The sequence below is a fragment of the Bos javanicus genome, chromosome 12 (genome assembly GCF_032452875.1).
Source record: "Bos javanicus breed banteng chromosome 12, ARS-OSU_banteng_1.0, whole genome shotgun sequence".
Taxonomy (NCBI): Eukaryota; Metazoa; Chordata; class Mammalia; order Artiodactyla; family Bovidae; genus Bos; species Bos javanicus.
Genome location: NC_083879.1, coordinates 28,712,034 through 28,735,551, shown reverse-complemented (window position 1 = coordinate 28,735,551; position 23,518 = coordinate 28,712,034). Strand labels below are relative to the sequence as shown.

The 23,518-nt window shown below is 39.1% G+C and overlaps 1 protein-coding gene across 12 annotated transcripts in view; it reads right to left on the bottom strand.

Annotated features, from left to right (window-relative positions):
• Positions 1 to 23,518, bottom strand: part of ZAR1L (zygote arrest 1 like) — a 109,989-nt gene that overhangs the window by 76,971 nt on the left and 9,500 nt on the right. The window contains exon 4 of one of the 12 annotated variants that reach the window (XM_061434820.1): positions 1,460 to 9,469. The exons of 10 other annotated variants lie outside the window; for them this stretch is intronic. In XM_061434820.1, the coding sequence (XP_061290804.1) occupies positions 9,401 to 9,469 (69 nt within the window). In that variant the 3' untranslated portion in view covers positions 1,460 to 9,400. Of the gene's footprint in view, positions 1 to 1,459; positions 9,470 to 9,493; positions 22,062 to 23,518 lie in introns of those variants that run through there. One more of the 12 variants, XM_061434819.1, reaches the window with a different exon arrangement.

Here is a 23,518-nt window from a genome sequence, read left to right as displayed (position 1 = left end):
TGCAGATGGTGACTGCAGCCATGAAATTAAAAGACACTTGCTCCTTCGAAGAAATGCTATGACCAACCTAGATAGCGTATTAAAAAGGAGAGGCATCGCTTTGCTGACAAAAGTTTATCTAATCAAAGTTACAGTTTTTCCAGTAGTCATCTACAGATGTGAGAGTTGGACCATCCTCTTGAACTGTGGTATTGGAAAAGACTCCTGAGAGTCCCTTGGACTGCAAGGGGATCAAACCAGTCAATCCTAAAGAAAATCAATCCTGAATATTCATTAGAAGGACTGACGCTGCAACTTTAATACTTTGGCCACCTGATGCGAAAAGCCAACTCAGTGGAAAAGATCCTGATGCTGGGAAAGACTGAAGGCAGGAGGAGAAGGGAATAAAGAATATAAGATGGTTGGATGGCATCGCTGACTCAATGGACATGAGTTTCTGCAAGCTCCAGGAGAGTGAAGGACAGGGAAGCCTGGCATGCTGCAGTGCATGAGGTCACAAAGAGTTGGACATGACTGAGTGACTAAACAACAACAAATATATTTATCTTCATAAATATGCATGTGTGGATATATGTATGTGCATGTACATATATATGTGCATATATATGTAAGCATTTGTGATTGTGTGTATATACAATAATATACACAATGATGAAACATAGGGCATGATATTACATTCAGTATGCCTTAGAATCAAGTGTATTTTATTAAATGCAATTCACTGGCAAGAAACATTTAACAAACCATAAGAATAAACTTGGAGAAGGCAATGGCACCCTACTCCAGTACTCTTGTCTGGAAAATCCCATGGATGGAGGAGCCTGGTAGGCTGCAGTCCATGGGGTCACTAAGAGTCGGACACAACTGAGCGACTTCACTTTCACTTTTCACTTTCATGCATTGGAGAAGGAAATGGCAACCCACTCCAGTGTTCTTGAATGGAGAATCCCAGGGACGGGTGAGCCTGGTGGGCTGCTGTCTCTGGGGTCGCACAGAGTCGGACACGACTGAAGTGACTTAGAAGCAAGAATAAACTATAAAACCCTTTTTTTAATAGAATTTTATGTGATACAGTTTTGTAATATAACTATGTCTTGATATTTAATAAAATGAAGCTGAGTTAATGAACATTTTTAAAAAATATTTAGGCAGAAATCCAAAATAAAACTTTTCTCCAAAGAGGACAATAAAAATGGCCAAGAGACTCATGGAAAGATGCTCAACATCTCTAATTATCAGAGAAATGCAAGTCAAAATCACAATAAGGTATCACCTCACTCCAATCAGAATGGCCATCTGCTGTCAACTGATACAACCACTACAGAGAACCGTATGGAAGTTTCTTAAAAAACTAAAAATAGAACTACCTTATGACCCAGCAATCCCACTACTGGGTATATATGTGTGTGTGTGTGTGTGTGTGTAAGTAAACCTTAATTCCAAAAGATACATACACCCCCATGTTCACTGCAACTTTATTTATAATAGTCAACTACCTCAGAGTCCAGAGACAGAGGAATGGATAAACATGTTGTAGATATATACAATGGACTCTTACTTGGTCATGAAAAGAAATGAAATTGTGCCATCTGCAGAGATGTGGATGGGCCTAGATCCTGTCATACAGGGTGAAATAAGTCCGAAAGAGAAAAACAAGTATCATATAAATGCATACGTGTAATCTAGAGAAATGGTATAGATGAACCTGTTTGCAAAGCAGAAATACAGATAAATACTGTTTGATTCCACTTATATAAGATATCTAGAATAGTCAAATTCATAGAGTTAGAAAGCACACTGATAGATGGGGCCACGGGATGGAGGGAATGGGATCTATGGAGGGGGAATGTGGAGTTAGAGTCTAATGGGGACAGAGTTTCAGTTTAAGAAGGCGAAAAATTGGGGGGATGAGTGATGATGAGAGTTGCACAACAATGTAAATGTGCTTAGTACCACTGAAGTATAGTTAAATATGGTTAAAATACTATGTTTTATATTATGTGACTTTAATCCTAACAAAAAATTTAAAACCTCATGGTAACCACAAATCAAAAATCGGCAAGAGATACACACACAAAAAAGAAAAAGCAATCCAAACAACACTAAAGATAGCCCTCAAATCACAAGGAACCATAGAGAGAAGGAAGAAAGAAAAGACCTACAAAAACAAATCAAACAATCCCATTTACCAATGCAACAAAAAGAATAAAGTGCCTAGGAATAAACTTACCTAAGGATACAAAAGACCTCTACTCAGAAAACTGTAAGATAGTGATGGAAGAAATCAAAGATGAAACAAACAAATGATGAGATATACCATGTTTTATCGGAGAAGGCAATGGCACCCCACTCCAGTACTCTTGCCTGGAAAATCCCATGGAGGAGGAACCTAGAAGGCTGCAGTCCATGGGGTCGCTAGAGTCGGACACGACTGAGCGACTTCACTTTCACTTTTCACTTTCATGCATTGGAGAAGGAAACGGCAACCCACTCCAGTGTTCTTGCCTGGAGAATTCCAGGGACGGGGGAGCCTGGTGGGCTGCCGTCTATGGGGTCACACAGAGTCAGACACAACTGAAGTGACTTAGCAGCAGCAGCAGCACCATGTTTTATGGACTGGAAAAATCACTATTGTGAAAATAATTATATTACCCAAAGCAATCTACAGATTAAATGAAATCCCTATCAAATTACCAACAGCATTTTTCACAGAATTAAAATAAAAAACTTCATAATTTGTACGGAAGCGCAATAGATCCTGAACAGCCAAAGCAACCTTGAGAAAGAAAAACAGAGGTGGAGGAATCAGGCTCCCTGACTTCATACTGTACTACAAATCTACAGTACTCAAGACAGTATGTTACTGGCATTAAAATCAAGACACAAAGAACAATGGAACAGGACTGAAATCCCAAGATAAGCCCAGGCACCCATGGCCACCTAATCTATGATAAAGGAGGCAAGGATATACAATGGAGAAAAGACAGGCTCTTCAATAAATGGTTCTGGGAAAACTGGACAGCTACATGCAAAAGAATGAAATTAGAACACTCCGTAATACCAAACAGAAAAATAAAAACTCAAAATGGATTAAATATCTTTGTAAGGCTGCACACTATAAAACTCTTACAGGAAAACATAGGCAGAACAGTCTTTGACATAAATCACAGCAAGATCTTTTTGGACCCACCTCCCAGAGTAATGAAAATAAAAACAAAAATAAACAAACAGGACCAAGTATAATTTAAAAGCTTTTGCAGAGTAAAGTAAACCGTAAACAAGATGAAAAGACAACCCTTAGAATAGGAGAAGTTATTTGTAAATGAAGCAACTGACAAGGGATTAATCTCCAAAATATACAATCAGCTCTTGCAGTTCAATATAAAAAAACAAACAACTGACTCAAAACATAAGCAGAAGACCTAAACAGACATTTCTCCAAAGAAGACATACAGTCAACAGGCACATGATAATATATATTCAATATCACTAGTTATTCAGTTCAGTTCAGTCGGTCAGTTGTGTCCAACTCTTTGCTACCCCATGAGTCACAGCACACCAGGCCTCCCTGTCCATCACCAACACCTGGAGTTCACTCAAACTCATGTGCATCGAGTTGGTGATGCCATCCAGCCATCCCATCCTCTATCGTCCTCTTCTCCTCCTGCCCCCAATCCCTCCCAGCATCAGGGTCTTTTCCAATGAGTCAACTCTTCGCATGAGGTGGCCAAAGGATTGGAGTTTCAGCCTCAGCATGTCCTTCCAATGAACACCCAGGACTGATCTCCTTTAGGATGGACTGGTTGGACCTCCTTGCAGTCCAAGGGACTCTCAAGAGTCTCTTCCAACACCACAGTTCAAAAGCATCAATTCTTTGGTGCTCAACTTTCTTCACAGTCCAACTCTCATATCCATACATGACTACTGGAAAAACCATAGCCTTGACTAGACGGACCTTTGTTGGCAAAGTAATATCTCTGCTTTTTAATATGCTACCTAGGTTGGTCATAACTTTTCTCCCAAGGAGTAAGCGTCTTTTAATTTTATGGCTGCAATCACCATCTGCAGTGATTTTGGAGCCCCCAAAAATAAAGTCTGATACTGTTTCCACTGTTTTCCCATCTATTTCCCATGAAGTGATGGGACCAGATGACATGAACTTAGTTTTCTGAATGTTGAGCTTTAAGTCAACTTTTTCACTCTCCTCTTTCACTTTCATCAAGAAGCGTTTTAGTTCCCCTTCACTTTCTGCCATAAGGGTGGTATCATCTGCATATCTGAGGCTATTGATATTTCTCCCAGCACTCTTGATTCCAGCTTGTGCTTCTTCCAGCCCAGCCTTTCTCATGATGTACTCTGCATATAAGTTAAATAAGCAGGGTAACAATATAGTCTTGACATACTCCTTTTCCTATTTGGAATCAGTCTGTTGTTCCATGTCCAGCTCTAACTGTTGCTTCCTGACTTGCATATATGTTTCTCAACAGGCAGGTCAGGTGGTCTGGTATTCCCATCTCTTTCAGAATTTTCCACAGTTTATTGTGATCCACACAGTCAAAGGCTTTGGCATAGTCAATAAAGCAGAAATAGATGTTTTTCTGGAACTCTCTTGCTTTTTCCATGATCCAGTGGATGTTGGCAATTTGATCTCTGGTTCCTCTGCCTTTTCTAAAACTAGCTTGAACATCAGGAAGTTCACGGTTCACATATTGCTGAAGCCTGGCTTGGAGAATTTTAAGCATTACTTTACTGGTGTGTGAGATGAGTGCAATTATGTGGTAGTTTGAGCATTCTTTGGCATTGCCTTTCTTTGGGACTGGAATGAAAACTGACCTTTCCCAGTCCTGTGGCCACTGCTGAGTTTTCCAAATTTGCTGGCATATTGAGTGCAACACTTTCACAGCATCATCTTTCAGAATTTGAAATAGCTCAACTGGAATTCCATCACCTCCACTAGCTTTGTTCATAGTGATGCTTCCTAAGGCCCACTTGACTTCACATTCCAGGATATCTGGCTTGAGGTGAGTGATCACACCATCATGATTATCTGGGTCGTGAAGCTCTTTTTTAGAGAAATGCAAATCAAAATTATAATGAGGTATCACTACACACCAGTCAGAAATGCCATCATCAATATGTCTTAAAATAATAAATGCTGGAGAAGATATGAAGAAAAGAGAATCCTCTTCCAGTGTTGGTGGGAATGTAAATTGATACAGCCACTATGGGGAACAATATGAAGATTCCTTCAAAAACTAAAAATAGAACTATCACATGACCCAGCAATCCTACTCTAGATATATACTCAGAGAAAACCATAATTCCCAAATATATATGCAGCCCAGACTTCACTGCTACACTATTTACTATAGACAAGATACAGAAGCAAACTTAATGCCCACTGACAGAGGAATGAACAAAGACGCGGTACATATATACAATGGAATATTATTCAGCCATTAAAAAAAATGCCATTTGCAAAATCATGGATGGACTTAGACATTACCAAATGACCATATTGTCAGACAGAAAAAGAAAATTATACGATATCACTTATATGTGGAATCTAACTTTTTTTAAAATGATGCAAATGAATGTATTTATAAAACAGAAAATGACTTACAGATATCAAGAACAGATTTGTGACTGCCAAGATGATGAGGGAAACAAATATAGGGATGGGGAGGGATGGATCAGGAATTTGGGAGGGACACACATGGTCTACTACTTATGGGACGGATGGCCAGCAGGGACCCTACGTACAGCATGGGGAGCTCTAATCAGTACTCTATGTGGCTTATTTGAATGGGAGTCTGTGAGGAAATGAATATATGTGTATGTGTAACTGGGTCACTGTGCTGTACACTTCAGGCTATCACAACATTGTAAATCAACTATACTTCAATAAAATTAAAATATTTTTTAAAAACTATGAAATATCACCTCACCCTGGTCAGAATGACCATCATCAAAAAGTCTACAAACAGGACTTCTCCGGTAGTCCAGCACTTAGGAATCCACCTGCCAGACTTCTCTGGTGGTCCAGCGGATAACAGTCCACCTGCCATGGACACAAATTTGATCCCTGGTCTGGGAATGCCTCGGATCAACTAAGCCCATGTGCCACAATTACTGAGCTCTCACGCTGCAACTACTGAAGCCCCCACACCTAGAGCTCATGCTCCACCAACGAGAAGCCACCTCAATGCCTGCACACCGAAATGGGGAGTAGCCCCTGCTCACCAACCACAACTAGAGAGAACCCACAACAAAAACCCAGCAGAGCCAAAAAAAAGAATCCACCTGTCAGTGCAGCAAAAATGGGTTTGATCCCTGGTCCAGGAAGATTCCACATGCCCTGGGGCAGCTGAGCCCATGGATCATAGCTAACTGAGCCAGTGCTCTAGAGCTCATAAACCTCAAGCCCGTGCTCCACGAGAGGCCCCCACAATAAGAAGCCCAAGGACTGCAACAAGAGTAGCCTCTGCTCACTGAAACTAGAGAAAGCTTGCACTCAGCAATGAAGACCCAGTACAGCCAAAAGTTAAATAAATATAAATGTTTTTAAAAGTCTACAAATAAGTGCAGGAGAGGGTGTGGAGAAAGGGAACCCTCCTACACTGTTGGTGGGAATGTAAATTGGTGCAGCTACTATGGAGAACAGTATGGAGGCTCCTTCAAAAACTAAAAACAGAGCTACCATATGCTTCAGCAATCACACTCCTGGGCATGTATCTGGAGGAATCCATGGTTTCAAAAAATACATGCATCCTATTGTTCTGCCACATTGTTAACAACAGCCAGGAGACAGAAGCAACCTAATCACCCATGGACAGAAGAATGGATAAAGAAGATGGGATATATATGCAATGGAATACTACTCAGCAATTAAAAAGAATGAAATACCATTAGCGCAACAGGGATGGACCTGGAGATTATAGTATTACATCAGTCAGACAGAGAAAGACAAATACCATAAGTGAAATACAATTTCACTTGTAAGAGGAATCTAAAAGAAAAAGATACAAATAAGCTTACTACAAAACAGAAACAACTCAGAAAATGAACTGATGATTACCAAAGGGGAAAAGTGGAGAGAAGAGACAAATTGAGAGTTTGGGATTGACATATATACTAAGATATTTAAAATAGATAACCAAAAAAGATCTACTATATAGCACAGAAAACTCTGCTCCATATTCTCTAAAAATGTATAAGGGAAAAGATTCTGAAAAAAAAAAAAAATAGCTACAGATCCATGTATAACTGAATCACTTTGCTAGACACCTGAAAGTAATACAACATTGTTAATCAACTGTTCAGTTCAGTTGCTCAGTCGTGTCCAATTCTTTGCAACCCCATGGACTACAGCATGCCAGGTCACCCTGTCCATCATCAACTCCAGGAGTTTACCCAAACTCATGTCCATTGAGTCGGTGATGCCATCCAACCATCTCATCCTCTGTCATCCCCTTCTCCTCCCACCTTCACTCTTTCCCAGCATCAAAGTCTTTCCAATTGAGTCAGCTCTTCGCATCAGGTGGCCAAAGTATTGGAGTTTCAGTTTCAGCAGCAGTCCTTTCAATGAATATTCAGGACTGATTGCCTTTAGGATGGACTGGTTGGATCTCCTTGCAGTCCAAGGGACTCTCAAGAGTCTTCTCTAACAATTCAAAAACATCAATTCTTCAGTGCTCAGCTTTCTTTATAGTCCAACTTTCACATCCAAACATGACTACCAGAAAAATTATAGGTTTGACTAGATGGACTTTTGTGGACAAAACAATGTGCGTGCTTTTTAATATGCTGTCTAGGTTGGTCACAGCTTCTCTTCCAAGGAGCATCTTTTAATTTCATGGCTGTAGTCAACATCTGCAGTGATTTTGGAGCCCAAGAAAATAAAGTCTCTCACTGTTTCCCCATCTATTTGCCATGAAGTGATGGGACTGGATGCCATGATCTTAGTTTTCTGAATTTTGAGTTTTAAGCCAACTTTTTCACACTCCTCTTTCAAGAGGCTCTTTAGTTCTTCTCATTCTGCCATAAGGTGGTGTCATCTGCATATCTGAAGCTATTGGTACTTCTCTCGGCAATCTTGATTCCAGCTTGTGTTTCATCCAGCCTGGCATCTCACTTGATGTACACTGCATAGAAGTTAAATAAGCAGGGTGACAATATACAGCCTTGACATAATCCTTTCCCAATCTGGAACCATTCTGTTGTTCCATGTCTGGTTCTAACTGCTGCTTCTTGAAACCTGCATACAGATTTCTGAGGAGGCAGGTCAGGTGGTCTGGTATTGCCATCTCTTTCAGAATTTTCCACAGTTTGTTGTGATCCACACAATCAAAGGCTTTGGAGTAGTCAATAAAGCAGAAGTAGATGTTTTTCTTGAACTCTCTTGCTTTTTCGATGATCCAATGGATGTTGGCAATTTGATCTCTGGTTCTTCTGCCTTTTTTTAATTCAGCTTGAACGTCTGGAAGCTCTCGGTTCACATACTGTTGAAGCCTTGCTTGGAGAATTTTGAGCATTACTTTGCTAGCGTGTTAGAAGAGTGCAACTGTGTGACAGTTGGAACATTCTTATGCATTGCCTTTCTTTGGGATTGGAATGAAAACTGACCTTTTCCAGTCCTGTAGTCACTGCTGAGTTTTCCAAATTTGCTGGCATACTGAGTGCAGCACTTTCACAGCATCATCTTTTAGGATTTGAAATAGCTCAACTGGAATTTCATCACCTCCACTAGCTTTGTCGGTAGTGATGGATCCTAAGGCCTATTTGACTTTGCATTCCAGGATGTCTGGCTCTAGGTGAGTGATCACATCATTATGGTTATCTTGGTCATGAAGATCTTTTTTGTATAGTTCTTTTGTGTGTTCTCAACACATCTTTTTCATATCTTCTGCTTCTGTTCGGTCCATACCATTTCTGTCCTTTATTGTATCAGTCTTTGCATAAAACGTTCCCTTGGTATCTCTAATTTTCTTGAAGAGATCTCTAATCTTTCCCATTCTCTTGTTTTCCTCTATTTCTTTGCACTGATCACTGAGGAAGGCTTTCTTATCTCTCCTGGCTATTCTTTGGAACTCTGCATTCAGATGGGTGTATGTTTCCTTTTCTCCTTTTTCTCTATTCTCAGCTTTTTGTCAGGCCTCCTCAGACAACCATTTTGCCTTTTTGCATTTCTTTTTCTTGGGGCTGGTCTGGATCGCTGGCTCCTGTGCAATGTCACAAACCTCCATCCATAGTTCTTCAGGCATCTATCAGATCTAATCCCTTGAATCTATTTGTCACTTCAACTATATAATCATAAGGGATTTGATTTAGGTCATACCTGAATGGTCTAGGGGTTTTCCCTACTTTCTTCAATTTAAGTCTGAATTTCAAAATAAGGAGTTCATGATATGAGCCACAGCCAGCTCCCAGTCTTGTTTTTACTGACTGTATAGAGCTTCTCCATCTTTGGCTGCAAAGAATATAATGAATCAGTGTTAATCCTAAACTCTTAATTTATCCCTCCCCTCCCCCAACCTTTTCCCCTTTGGTAACCATAAGTTGTTTTTTTTCCCCCCCTTTAATTTTTTTTTTTACTTTTTATCATAGTTGCTATGCAGTCTTTTTTTTTTTTTTAAGGATAATTGCTTTACAGAATTTTGTGTTTTTATTTGTATTTTTGTTAATAAAATTTATTTCTTAGAATAGTTTTATGTTTACAGTAAAAATGAGCCAGAAGTACAGAGAATTCCCATATAGCGCCTTCCCCCAACACCTTACAATCTGCCCAATACTGACATCCCCCATCAGAGTGCATTTGTTACCATCAGTAAACTTATGATGACATATTTTAGCACCCAAAGTCCATCATTTATGCTGAGGTTCACTCCTGGTGTTTTATGGGTTTTGACAAATGTATTTTAACATGCATTTGCCATCACAGTGATGTACAGAATAATTTTACTGCCCTAAATATCCTCTGCGCTCTGCTGATTCATCCTTCCCTCTCTCTTAAGCCCCTGGACACCACTGATTTTTCTTTTTTACTATCTCCATAGTTTTGCCTTTACAGAACATCATATACTTGGAATCATAAGGTGTGTAAACTTTCCTTCATGTCTTCTCATGGTTTAATAGCTCAAATCTTTTTAGTTCTGAATAGTATTTTATTGTCTCAAGTATCATAGTTCATTTATCTATTCATGTACCAAAAGATAATTTGGTGCCTTCCAAATTTTGTTAATTATGAGTAAAGTCACTATAAACATATGTGTATAGGTTTTCATGTGAACGCAAGCTTTCAGTTTATTTGGGTAAATATCAAGGAGTGCAACTGCTGTATCATATGGTAAGAGTATGTTTAGTTCTGTAAGAAGCTGTCAAACTGTCTTCCAATGTGGCTGCACAATTTTGCAATTTCTAAGAGCAGTGAATGAAAATCCTTTTGCTTCACATCCTTAGGGTATTTGGTGTTGTCAGTGTTCTGGATCTTGGCCATTCTCATAAGGGTGTGTTGTTTAGTTACCAAGTCATGTCTGACTTGTTTGTGACCCCATGGACTATAAACTGCCAGGATCCTCTGTCCATGGGATTTCCTAGGCAAGAATACTGGCATGGGTTGCCATTTCCTTCTCCAAGGGATCTTCCCAATCCAGAGATCAAACCCATGTCTCCTGCATTGGCAGGAACATTCTTTACCACTGAGCCACCAGGGAAGCCTCTCATAGATGTATAGTGGAATCTTTTTAATTTACAGTTTTCTAATGATGTGTGATGTTCAACATCCTTTCATAGCTTACTTGCCATCCATATATCTTATTTGGTGAGGTCTATGCTCAGGTCTTTGCCTATTTTTTAATCAGATTGTTTTCATGTTGCTGAGTTTTAAGAGTTCTTTGGAGAAGGCAATGGCACCCCACTCCAGTACTCTCGCCCGGAAAATCCCATGAACCGGAGGAGCCTGGAAGGTTGCAGTCCGTGGGGTCACTGAGGGTTGGACACGACTGAGCGACTTCACTTTCACTTTGTATATTTTGGATAACAGTTATCAGATGTTATCATCTTTTGAAATATTTTTCCCAGTCTGTGGCTTGCCTTCCCATTCTTTTGATATTGTCACAGAAGTTTTTAATTTTAATGAAGTCCAGCTTATCAATTCTTTTATTAATTTAATCGGAGGCTAATTACTTTATATTATTGTGGTGGTTTTTGCCATACATTGACATGAATCAGCCATGGATGTACATGTGTACCTCCCCATCCCAAACCCCCTCTCCCACCTCCCTCCTCATCCCATCCCTCTGGGTCATCCCAGTGCACTGGCTTTGAGTGTCCTGTTTCATGCATCGAACTTGGACTGGTCATCTATTTCACATATGGTAATATACATGTTTCAATGCTATTCTCTCAAATCATCCCACCCTCGGCTTCTCTCAGAGCCCAAAAGTCTGTTCTTTACATCTGTGTCTCTTTTGCTGTCTTGCACATAGGTTCATCATTACCATCTTTCTAAATTCCATATATATATGCGTTAATATACTGTATTGCTGTTTTCCTTTCTGACTTACTTCACTATGTATAATAGGCTCCAGTTTCAACCACCTCATTAGAACTGATTCAAATGTGCTCTTTTTAATAGTTGAGTAATATTCCATTGTATGTACCACAGCATTCTTATCCATTCATCTGCTGATGGACATCTAGGTTGCTTCCATGTCCTAGCTATTGTAAACAGTGCTGCAATGAACATTGGGGTACACGTGTCTCTCTCAATTCTGGTTTCCTCGGTGTGTATGCCCAGAAGTGGGATTGCTGGGTTGTATGGCAGTTCTATTTCCAGTTTTTTAAGGAATCTCCACACTGTTCTCCATAGTGGCTGCACTAGCTTGCTTTTCCACCAATGGTGTAAGAGGGTTTCCTTTCTCCACACCCTCTCCAGCATTTATTATTTGTAAACTTTTTGATAGCGATTCTGACCTGTGTGAGATGGTACCTCGTTGTGGTTTTGATTTGCATTTCTCTGATAATGAGTGATGCTGAGCATTTTTTCATGTGTTTGCTAGCCATCTATATGACTTCTTTGGAGAACTGTCTATTTAGGTCTTTGGCTCATTTTTTGATTGGGTCGTTTATTTTTCTGGTATTGAGCTGCTTGTATATTTTGGAAATTGTCAGTTATTTCATTTGCTATTATTTTCTCCCATTCTGAAGGCTGTCTTTTCACCTTGAGTATAGTTTCCTTTGTTGTGCAAAAGCTTTTAAGTTTAATTAGGTCCCATTTGTTTATTTTTGCTTTTATTTCCATTATTCTGGGAGGTGGGTCATAGAGGATCTTGCTGTGATTTATGTCAGTAAGTGCTATTCCTCTGCCATCTTGGGACCGCTTCCAGCATTTTGTGGTTTTCTGTCATACATTAACAAGAATCAGCCATAGGTACACCCATGTCCCCTCTGTCCCGAACGTCCCTCATAACTCCCTCCACATTCTACCCTTCTGGATTGTCACAGAGCCCCTGTTTGAGTTTCCTGAGTCATTCAGCAAATCCCTATTGGCTATCTATTTTACATATGGTGTTGTACATTTCCATGTTACTCTCTCCATACATCTCACCCTCTCCCTTCTCCCATCCCCGTGTTCATAGGTCTGTTCTCTATGTCTGTTTCTCCATTGCTGCCCTGAAAATAAATTCATCATTACCATCTTTTTAGATTCCATATGCGTACATTAGCATGTGATATTTATATTTCTCTCTTTCTGACTTACTTCACTCTGTATAATAGGCTCTAGGTTCTCCACCTCATTAAAACTGACTCAAATGCATTCCCTTTGACTGCTAAGTAGTATTCCATTGTATATACATCCCACAGCTTCTTTATCCATTCATTTGTCAATGGACATCTAGGTTGCTTCCATGTTCTAACTATTGTAAATAGTGCTGCAGTCGAAATTGGGGTACATGTGTCTGTTTCAATTTTTATCTTCTCAGGGTATATGCCTAGGAGTGGGATTGCTGGGTCATATGGTGGTTTTATTCCTAACTTTTTAAGGAACCTCCATACCATCTTCCATAGTGGCTGTATAAGTTTACATTCCTACCAGCAATGCAAGAGGGTTCTGTTTTCTCCACACCCTCTCCAGCATTTATTGTTTGTACTTTTTAATAATGGCCATTCTCACTGGTGTGAGATGGTATCTCATTATAGATTTGATTTGCATTTCTCTAATAATGAGTGATGTTGAGCATCTCTTCATGTGCTTGTTAGCCATCTGTATGTCTGGAGAAATGCCTTTTTAGGTCACTTCCCCATTTTTTGATTGGGCTTTTTTCTGGTATTGAGTTGTATGAGCTGCTTGTATATTTTGCAAAGTGTCAGTTTCATTTGCTATTATTTTCTCCCATTCTGAGGGCTGTCTTTTCACCTTGTTTGTAGTTTCCTTTGCTGTGCAAAAGCTTTTAAGTTCAAGTGTTCTGCCTATGCTTTCCTCTAAGAGTTTTATAGTTTCTGGTCTTACATTTATGTCTTTAATCCATTTTGAGTTTATGTCTGTGTACGGTGTTAGAAAGTGTTCTAATTTCATTCTTTTCCATGTAGCTGTCCAGTTTTCCCAACACCTCTTATCGAAGAGTCTATCTTTGCCCCATTGTATATTCTTGCCTCCTTTGTCAAAAACAGTACCCATAAGTGTGTGGTTTTCTCTCTTGGTTTTCTATTTTGTTCCACTGGTCTTTATTCTGTTTCTGTGCTAGTAGCATACTCTCTTGATGACTGTAGCTTTGTAGTATAATCTGAAATCAGGAAGGTTGATTCCTCCAGCTCCATTCTTCTTTCTCAAGACTGCTTTGACTATTTGGAGTCTTTTGTGTTTCCATATGAATTGTGAAATTTTTTGTTCTAGTTCTGCAAAAGATTGGTAGTTTGATAGGCATTGCATGAATCTGTAGATTGCCTTTGGTAGAATAGTCATTTTCCCAATATTGATTCTTTCTACACAGGAACATGAAATAGCTCTCCACCTGTTTACACTGTCTTTGATTTCTTTCATCAGTGTCTTACAATTTTCCATATACAGTATTTTGTCTCATTAGGTAGGTTTATTCCTAGATATTTTATTCTTTTTTGATGCAGTGGGACTGATTCCTTAATTTCTCTGATTTTCCATTGTTAGTATATAGGAATGACAGAGGATGAGATGGTTGTATGGCATCACCGACTTGAGTTTGAGCAAGCTCCAAGTGCTGGTGATGGACAAGGAAGTCTGGCATGCTGCAGTCTGTGGGGATGCAAAGAGTCAGACACAACTCAGCAACTGATCTGACTATAGGAAATGCAAGTGATTTCTGTGTATTGACTTTGTATCCCATGACTTTGCTGAATTCACTGACTAGCTCTAGTAATTTTCTGATAGCTTCTTTTGAAAGGTTTTCTAGGTATAGTATCATGTCATCTGCAAACAGTGAGTTTAACTTCTTTTCCGATCTGGATTCCTTTTCTTTCTTTTTCTTCTCTAATTGCTGTAGCTAGGACTTCCAGAAATATGTTGAATAACAGTGGTGAGAGTGGACACCCTTGTCTTTTCCTGATTTTAGAGGGAATGTTTTTAGTTTTTCACCATTGGGAATAATGTTTGCCATGGGCTTATCATATATGGCCTTTACTATGTTGAAGTAGGTTCCTTCTATGCCCATTTTTTGAAGCATTTTCATCATAAATGTGTGCTGAATTTGTCAAAAGGCTTTTTCTGCATCTACTGAGATGATCATATGGCTTTTATGTTTCAATTTGTTGATATGCTGTATCACATTGATTGATTTGCATATATTAAAGAATCCTTGCATCCCTGGAATAAACCCAACTTGATCATTGTGTATGAGCTTTTTAATGTGTTGTTGAATTCTGTTTGCTAGAATTTTGTTGAGGATTTTTGCATCTATGTTCATCAGTGATATTGGTATATAATTTTCTTTTTATGTGTTGTCTTTGCCAGGTTTTGGTATCAGGGTGATTGTGGCCTCATAGAATGAGTTTGGAAGTGTTCCTTTCTCTGCAACTTTATGGAATAGTTTCAGAAAAATAGGCATTAGCTCCTCTCTAAATGTTTGATATAATTCCTGTGAAGCCATCTGACCCTGGGCTTTTGTTTTTTGGGAGATTTTTGATCACAGTTTCAATTTTAGTGTTTGTAATTGAGTTGTTCATAATTTCTATTTCTTACTGGTTCAGTCTTGGGAGGTTGAACTTTTCTAAGAATCTGTCTGTTTCCTCTAGGTTGTCCATTTTATTAGCATATAGTTGCTCATAATATTCTCTTACGATCCTTTGTATTTCTGTGTTGTCTGTTGCAACTTATTTTTCATTTCTAATTTTGTTGATTTGTTCTTTCTCCTTTTCTTGATGAGTCTGGCTAGTGGTTTGTCAATTTTGTTTATCTTCTTCTCAAAAAACAAAGTTTTAGTTTTATTAATCTTTGCTATTGTTTCTTTCATTTCCTTTTCATTATTTCTGCTCTGATCTTTATGATTTCTTTCCTTCTGCTGACTTTGGGGGTTTTTTTGTTCTTCTTTTTCCAGCTGCTTTAGATATAGAGTTAGGTTGTCTGTTCAGTGCTTTTCTTGCTTCTTGAGGTATGATTGTATTGCTATAAACTTCCCTCTTAGAACCGCTTTTGCTGAATCCCATAGGTTTTGGGTTGCTGTGTTTTAATTTTCATTTGTTTCTAGGAATCTTTTGATTTCCTTTCTTATTCTTTAATAACTTCTTTGTTATTTAGTAACGTACTATTTAATCTCCATGAGTTTGCGTGTTGTTTTTTTTTTTGCAGTTTTTTTCCTGTAGTTGGTATCTAGTCTCATAGTGTTGTGGTCAGAGAAGATACTTGATATGATTTCAGTTTTCTTAAATTTACTGAGGCTTGGTTTGTGGCCCAAGATGTGGTCTATCCTGAAAAGTGTTTCATGTGCACTTTAGAAAAAAATGTATTTTCTGCATTTGGATGGAAAGTCCTGAAGATATCAATTAGATCCATTTGATCTAATGTTTCATTTTAGGTTTGTGTTTCCTTATTGATTCTCTGTTTTGATGATCTGTCACTGGTATAAATGGGGTGTTAAAGACCCTTACTATTACTGTGTTTCTGTCAATTTCCCCTCTTATGCCTGTCAGTGTTTGCCTTATGTATTGAGGTGCTCCAACGTTGGGTGCATAAATATTTACAACTGTTACGTCTTCTTCTTGGATTGACCCCTTGATCATTATGTAGTGTCCCTCCTGGTCTCTTATAATATTCTTTAAACTCTATTTTGTCTGAAATAAGGATTGCCACTCTGGCTTTCTTTTAGTTTCCATTTGCAAGGAATATCTTTTTCCATCCTTTTCCTTCTAGTCTGTATGTGTCTCTAGGTCTGAAGTGGGTCTCTTGTAGGCAGCATATATATGGGTCTTGCTTTTGAATTCGTTCAGTCATCCTTTATCTTTTGGTTGGTGCATTTGTTTACATTTAAGGTAATTATTGATACACGTTTCTATTGGTATTTTCTTGATTGTTTTGGGTTTATATTTGTAGGTCTTTCCTTTCTCTTGTGTTTACTGGCTATATAAGTCCCTTTAGTATTTGTTGCAAGGCTGGTTTGGTGGTGCTAAATTCTCTTAACTTCTGCTTGTCTGTAAAACTTTGACTTCTCTATCAATTCTGATTGAGATCTTTGCCAGGTATGGTAATCTTGGTTGTAGAGTTTTCTCTTTCAGTATTTTAAATATATCCTGCCATTCCCTTCTGGCCTGTAAAGTTTTTGCTGAAAGATTCACTGTTAACTGTATGGGCTTTCCCTTGTATGTTTCCTGTTGCTTTTCCCTTGCTTCTTTTAATATTCTTTTTTTGTGCTTAATCTCTGTTAGCTTGATGAATATGTGTCTTGATGTATTTCTCCTTGTGTTTATCCTGTAAGGGACTCTGTATTTCTTGGACTTGATTAACTGTTTCCTTTCCCATGTAGGGGAAGTTTTCAACTTATTTTCTTCAAAAATTTTCTCAGTGACTTTGTTTTTCCTTCCTCTGGGATCCCTATAACTTGAATGTTGATGCATTTAATATTGTTCTAAAGGTCTCTGAGGCTATCCTCAATTCTTTTCATTCTTTTTCCTTTGTTCTGCTCTTCAGCAGTTATTTGCACCATTCCATCCTCTAGCTCACTTATCCATTCCTCTGCCTCAGTTATTCTGCTATTGATTCCTTCTAGAGTATTTCTTAATTTCAGTAATTGTGCTATTCATCTGTGTTTGCTTATTCTTTATTTCTTGTATGTCCTTGGTGATTCTATTAACTGTGTTAAATGTTTCTTGCATTTTCTCTATTGTATTTTCAAGTCTTTGAAGCATCTTTACTATCATTATTCTGAATTCTCTTTCAAGTAGATTGCTTATTTCATCTTCGTTTATTTGGTCTTGTGTGTTTCTACCTTATTCTTTCATTTGTGCTATATTTCTCTGTCTTTTCATCATTTTTTTCTAACATGCTCCACTTGAGGTCTTTTCCCACACTTTAGGGTTGTTTCTTTCTTCCATTTGGTTTTTGCCCTTGGAGGGAAAGATTGATTGAGTGGTTTGTGCTGATTTCTTGTTAGAGGTGACTTTTGCCTGTGTTCTAGTGGGAGGAGATCAAGCAGATGAAGGAGGTAATTACAGAAATAATGGGACATATACACACACATCCATACATACAGTTATAACCAAAGTATTCTAAAGAAAAGATTACAGGAGACTGACTTGGTGAAGAAGGGAAACCAAAAGTGCTATCAACCAATTAAAAGCAGAGCTAGCTAATGCTCAATCTGGAAAACTGAGCATGAGCAGAGATCTGGAAAACTGAGCATGAGCAGAGTGCCAACTGGGGAATACAGCAAAGAGAGCTTGACAATTTAACTTAACAATCACTTCATGGCAGATAGATGGGGAAACAATGGAAACAGTGACAGACTTTATTTTCTTGGGCTCCATAATCACTGCAGAGAAAGCAATGGCACCCCACTCCAGTACTCTTGCCTGGAAAATCCTATGGATGGAGGAGCCTGGTAGGCTGCAGTCCATGGGGTCACTAAGAGTCGGACACAACTGAGCGACTTCACTTTCACTTTTCACTTTCATGCATTGGAGAAGGAAATGGCAATCCAGTCCAGTGTTCTTGCCTGAAGAATCCCAGGGACAGGGTCACACAGAATTGGACAGGACTGAAGCAACTTAGCAGCAGCCATAATCACTGCAGATAGTGACTGCGGCCATGAAATTAAAAGATGCTTGCTCCTGGAATAAAAGCTATGACAAACTAGACAGCATATTAAAAAGCAGAGACATCACTTTGCCGACAAAGATCTGTACAGTCAAAGCTATGATTTTTCCAGTAGTCACGTATGGATGTGAAAGTTGGTCTATAAAGAAAGCTGAGCACTAAAGAATTGATGCTTTTGAACTGTGGTGTTGGAGAAGACTCCTGAAAGTCCGCTAGACTGCAAGGAGATCCAACCAGTCCATCCTAAAGGAAATCAGTCCTGAATATTCACTGGAAGGACTGATGCTGAAGCTGAAGCGCTAACGCTTTGGCCACCTGATGAGAAAAACTGACTCACTGGAAAAGACCCTGATGCTGGGAAAGACTGAAGGCAGGAGGAGAAGGGGACAAGAGAGGACGAGATGGTTGGATGGCATCACCAACTCAATGGACATGAATTTGAGCAACCTAAGGCAGTTTGCTGATGGACAGGGAAGCCTAGCGTGCTGCAGTCCATGGGGGTTGCAAAGAGTCAGACATGACTGAACGACTAAAGTAGGACTGATAGGATTAACATATACACACTGCTGCTGCTGCTGCTAAGTCGCTTCAGTCGTGTCCGACTCTGTGCGACCCCACAGACGGTAGCCCACCAGGCTCCCCCATCCCTGGGATTCTCCAGGCAAGAACACTGGAGTAGGTTGCCATTTCCTTCTCCAACGCATGAAAGTGAAAAGTGAAAGTGAAGTCGCTCAGTCGTGTCCAACTCCTAGCAACCCCATGGACTGCAGCCTACCAGGCTCCTCCATCCATGGGATTTTCCAGGCAAGAGTATTGGAGTCAGTTTCCATTGCCTTCTCCACATATATACACTACTATACATAAAATAGATAATCAACAAGAATCTACTGTATAGCACAGGGAACTCTACTCAATATTCCATAAGATCCTAAAAGGGAAAAGAATCTAAAACAGAATAGAAACATGTACAAGTATAACTGAATCACTGTGCTGTATCTCTGAAATGAATACAATACTGTAAATCGACTATATTCCAATACAAAATGAAATCACAAAAAATAAACAATAAAAATAAATTAAAAAACAAGGCAATGTGGATCCAAGCTGAAAATCAGTGTCTTTGGGAAAAACCCATCATAGGTCAGTGGTCCTGGCAGAGCCACAATAATGACCATAAAAGTTCTAAATTAAAATCTTGAATATATAGTAGGGCTTCCCTAGTGGCTTGGTGGGAAAGAATCCACCTACCAATGAAGGAGACATGGTTCGATCCCTGATCCAGGAAGATCCCACAGGCCTCGGAGTTAGCAACTAAACCTGTGTGCCACAACTATTGAGGCTATGCTCTAGGGCCTGGGAGCCACAACTACTGAGCCCAAGTGCAGCAACCACTGAAGGCCCGTGCACCCTAGAGCCTGTGCTCCGCAACAAGAGAAGCCACCGCAACAAGAAGTTCATGTACCACCACTAGAGAGTAGCCCCCACTCACCACAATAGAGAAAAGCCCTCATAGCAATGAAGACCTAGCATAGCCAATAAATATAATGATTTTTAAAAATCTAACACAGAGGAGGGAAAAGATAAGTTAAGCTAAAAACAAGTCAACTTACGATAGGGATCACAGCATAAAGAATTTTTAATAATGGTTGAAATCAAATTAATTGATTTTATTAAACAAAACAAAAAAACAAGATCACCAGGTAACTCGTGGTACGTTAAAGTTTTAGAATTATTGTTCCAAGTATTGGTGTGCCCCAGGCGTCTGTGTGTACTCTCCATCTAGGGCTACAGCTTTAAGAACTATATATTTTTTAATCTCCAAATCTCTCTCTGGCTCCAACCTCCTCTCCTAAATTCCAGATTCATATAAGCAATAGCCTACATGACAACTCCATTTGGAAGGAGTCTCAAATATTTCAAAGTTACTATTAAAACAAAAGCCTTTTCCCTTTTCACTACACAGTCCCACCAAAAAAGGACTGCTAAGTTTACTGTGTACCTGTTACACGTAATAACCTAAGTGCTTAACACGTATCAGCTGCTTTAATCCTCCCATCACCATCCACAAGAGATAGTTACTATTATTGTGCCCATTTTACAGAGGAGTAATTAAGAGAGAGAAAGTAACTTACCCACAACTATACATCTCCTAAGTATCACCAGTGATTTGAAGCTAGGTAATTTGACTCCAGAATATGTTCCTGTCATACCTCTCAGTTCCATTCAACCAAAAACTCAAATATAAAGTCATCATTTCACCATCTCCCACTTCTAATCCTGTACATTCCACTTTCAAACATTATCTATAATTGATGTATTTCTTTCCATCTCCATGGTCACCCACTCTTTTCCAAGCCATCATTTTGCTTGTATGTTTGTTAACCTCCTAACTGGTCTTCCTCCTTCCACTCTACCTGATCTTCTCTCATAGCAATACAATTTTTACAGTAAGAATCTGATGTTAGTGCCTTCTTTAAATACTTTTATGGGCTGCCATATGCTTGACCTGAGCCTGCCTTCTCCAGCATTTGTCTGATATTAGCCTCAGGGACTCTCGTTCCTGAGACAAGCCAAGTACATGCTCCACCCCCAGGGCTTTTGCTCTTCTTGTTTTTGTGGAACCCAAATCATCTTTTCTCCCAGCTCTCCCTCATCCTACAGATCTCAGTTCTCATGTCACTTCTTTTCAACCACCCTTTCTAAAGGAGTCACTACTACAGCTCCATTTCCTTCGCTGCACTTAACACATCTAAATCTGAAAATATAAACATATCACTAGTAGCTAAAGCTGTAGAGAATGTACTGGTCTACCCAGATTTAAATTCTGACTTTATGACCTTCCTGTGGCTCCTTCTCCTCATCTATTAAAAATAAGTGCAATACAACTGCTGTGATGAGTTACAACAATGCCTAGCATATACTAAGTGCTATTTAAGCATTTGATATAATGATTACATATATTTGAAGGCAAGAACCCCCTTGATTGTCTCTATATTCCTGACACTTAGAACACCCAGTTTACAAAAGTTTGTCAAATGACTATTATTCCCTTTCATTGTTCCATTTGTATTAGCGATAGAGTCTACCATTTCCCAATGCTTTATTGATGTTTTTACCCGAGGATCATCAATTAATGGGGCTTCCCTGATAGCTCAGTTGGTAAAGAATCTGCATGCAATGCAGCAGACCCCAGTTCGATTCCTGGGTTAGAATATCCTCTGGAGAAGGGATAGGCTACTCACTTCAGTATTCTTGGGCTTCCCTTGTGGCTCAGCTGGTAAAGAATCTACCTGCAATGTGGGAGACCTGGGTTCTATCCCTGGCTTGGGAAGACCCCCTGGAGAAGGGAAAGGCTACCCACTCCAATATTCTGGCCTGAAGAATTCCATGTACTGTATAATCCGTGGGGTCGCAAAGAGTCAGACATGACTGAGTGACTTTCACCAATTAATGTCCCTTCACAGTCTATTTTACATGCATTTATTTAATTCTATTCACATCGACAACTGTCACACAAACTACAAAAAGTACAAAAGCATAATCCATCTTCCAATACCAGGTCAGGGTCAAGCTGAAAGAAAGGAACTATACAGTAAATCACAAGAAGAGTTCAGGTCTCCTGAACAAAGCACACTGCCTGTCACATGATGTATTTAAAGCTGTAAATACTGCCACAGGAGAATCTCTTGTCTTTGCAGCGGCCACACAGTTCCTGCCGATGGGGCCTCCTTAGATTGATGTGTCTTTTCTTTTGAGGGCAGGAACAACGAGACTTTGAACAGGTCTTTAGAAAAGAAGCAACAGTTTGGGCACTAAATGATCAAGTTTAGTTCTTCAAATGAAAATATTCCTCCCTACCACTCATCCCTTCTATCTTTATCCTTTGAATCCCATGAGAAGTCCAAGACTAAGTTTTACAAAACCACTCACTGCCCATAAAGTGTCATGCACTTTTTTCCCAGATGAATGGCCAAAGATGACCTTTAAGAAAAGATTGCTGAGCCAATCCAGAAGATATAAGAGAAGTTATACAAGTTAAAATTGTGTAGAGTCTTTTCATTATGTAGGTTTTCACATTTGTAGCCATGTGGGAGTGAGGAGTAGTGAGTATTAAGTGATTTGATTACCTGAACTGCAGTGTTTCTCAACTGGTAGTATTTTACCTACTAGCAGACATTTCAGAATATCTGGAGTATTTTTGGTTAAGACTGGAGGGAGGGATGTTCTAGGCAGCAGCTCAACCTTTTTGGTACAAGGGACCAGTTTCTTAGACAATTTTTTCATGGACTGGGGGTGGGTGGTGGGTTGGGGATGATTCAAGTACATTTATTGTACACTTTATTTCTATTATTATTATTATTATATCGGCTCCACCTCATATCATCAGGCATGAGGTCCTGAAGGTTGGGGACCCCTGTTCTAGAGGAAGCTAAATGTTTTCTTTTCAGACATGGCTAATCTTTGCTGGAATTTGAAGTGTTTTTAACCATTATCCCATTCTATCTTCTGATATAAAAAAAAAAAAAAAAAATCACACCCCAAGGAGACTGGTATACTGCCCTGGTCCACCTTCCCAATCCTGTTAATCTGTGAAAATTTATGATCACTGCTCTATTTTCTGCATATGTCCATAGCCAAAAAGAATAAGTCAAGCTTTACCTTTTATATTGTGAAAACGGGCATTTTTATTTTCCAAATGAGTCTCATATGGTTTATCAAATGTTGGATATCTTCCACCCTCCAGCTGACGAGTATGCATCCTTAAGAAAATTCTAACAGTAACATACTCACATAGTGTCTACTCTATGTACTGCTCTAAGCACTTTATATATAAGTCCATTTAGTACTCACATCACCTTTATAAGGAATAAAAAGCTCAATGAAAAAAAATTGTAATTTAAAAAAAATCACGATTTACTCTAAAGGTAGGTTTCTAGTTTCGGTAATGGTAGGTTAGGTAGTTCTGACTAAGTCTTCTTAGGACAACTAGACAAGCTGAGCAAAGATACTAATTAAAAACAAGAACTACTTGAAGGCACTGGAGAATTACCAAAGTATCCCAGAGAAGGAAACCGAGAAACAGAGATGAGCCTGATATTTGGGACTAGTTTCTCTTCAAAGGCAATTCTGTAACAGGTAAATTTTTAAGACAACAGGAAGCTGAAAATGAGCTTCACAAGCTGATGAGGCTGAGGAATCTTAAATATGTCAAAATGGGAGAGCACCAGTTAACAATTCAGG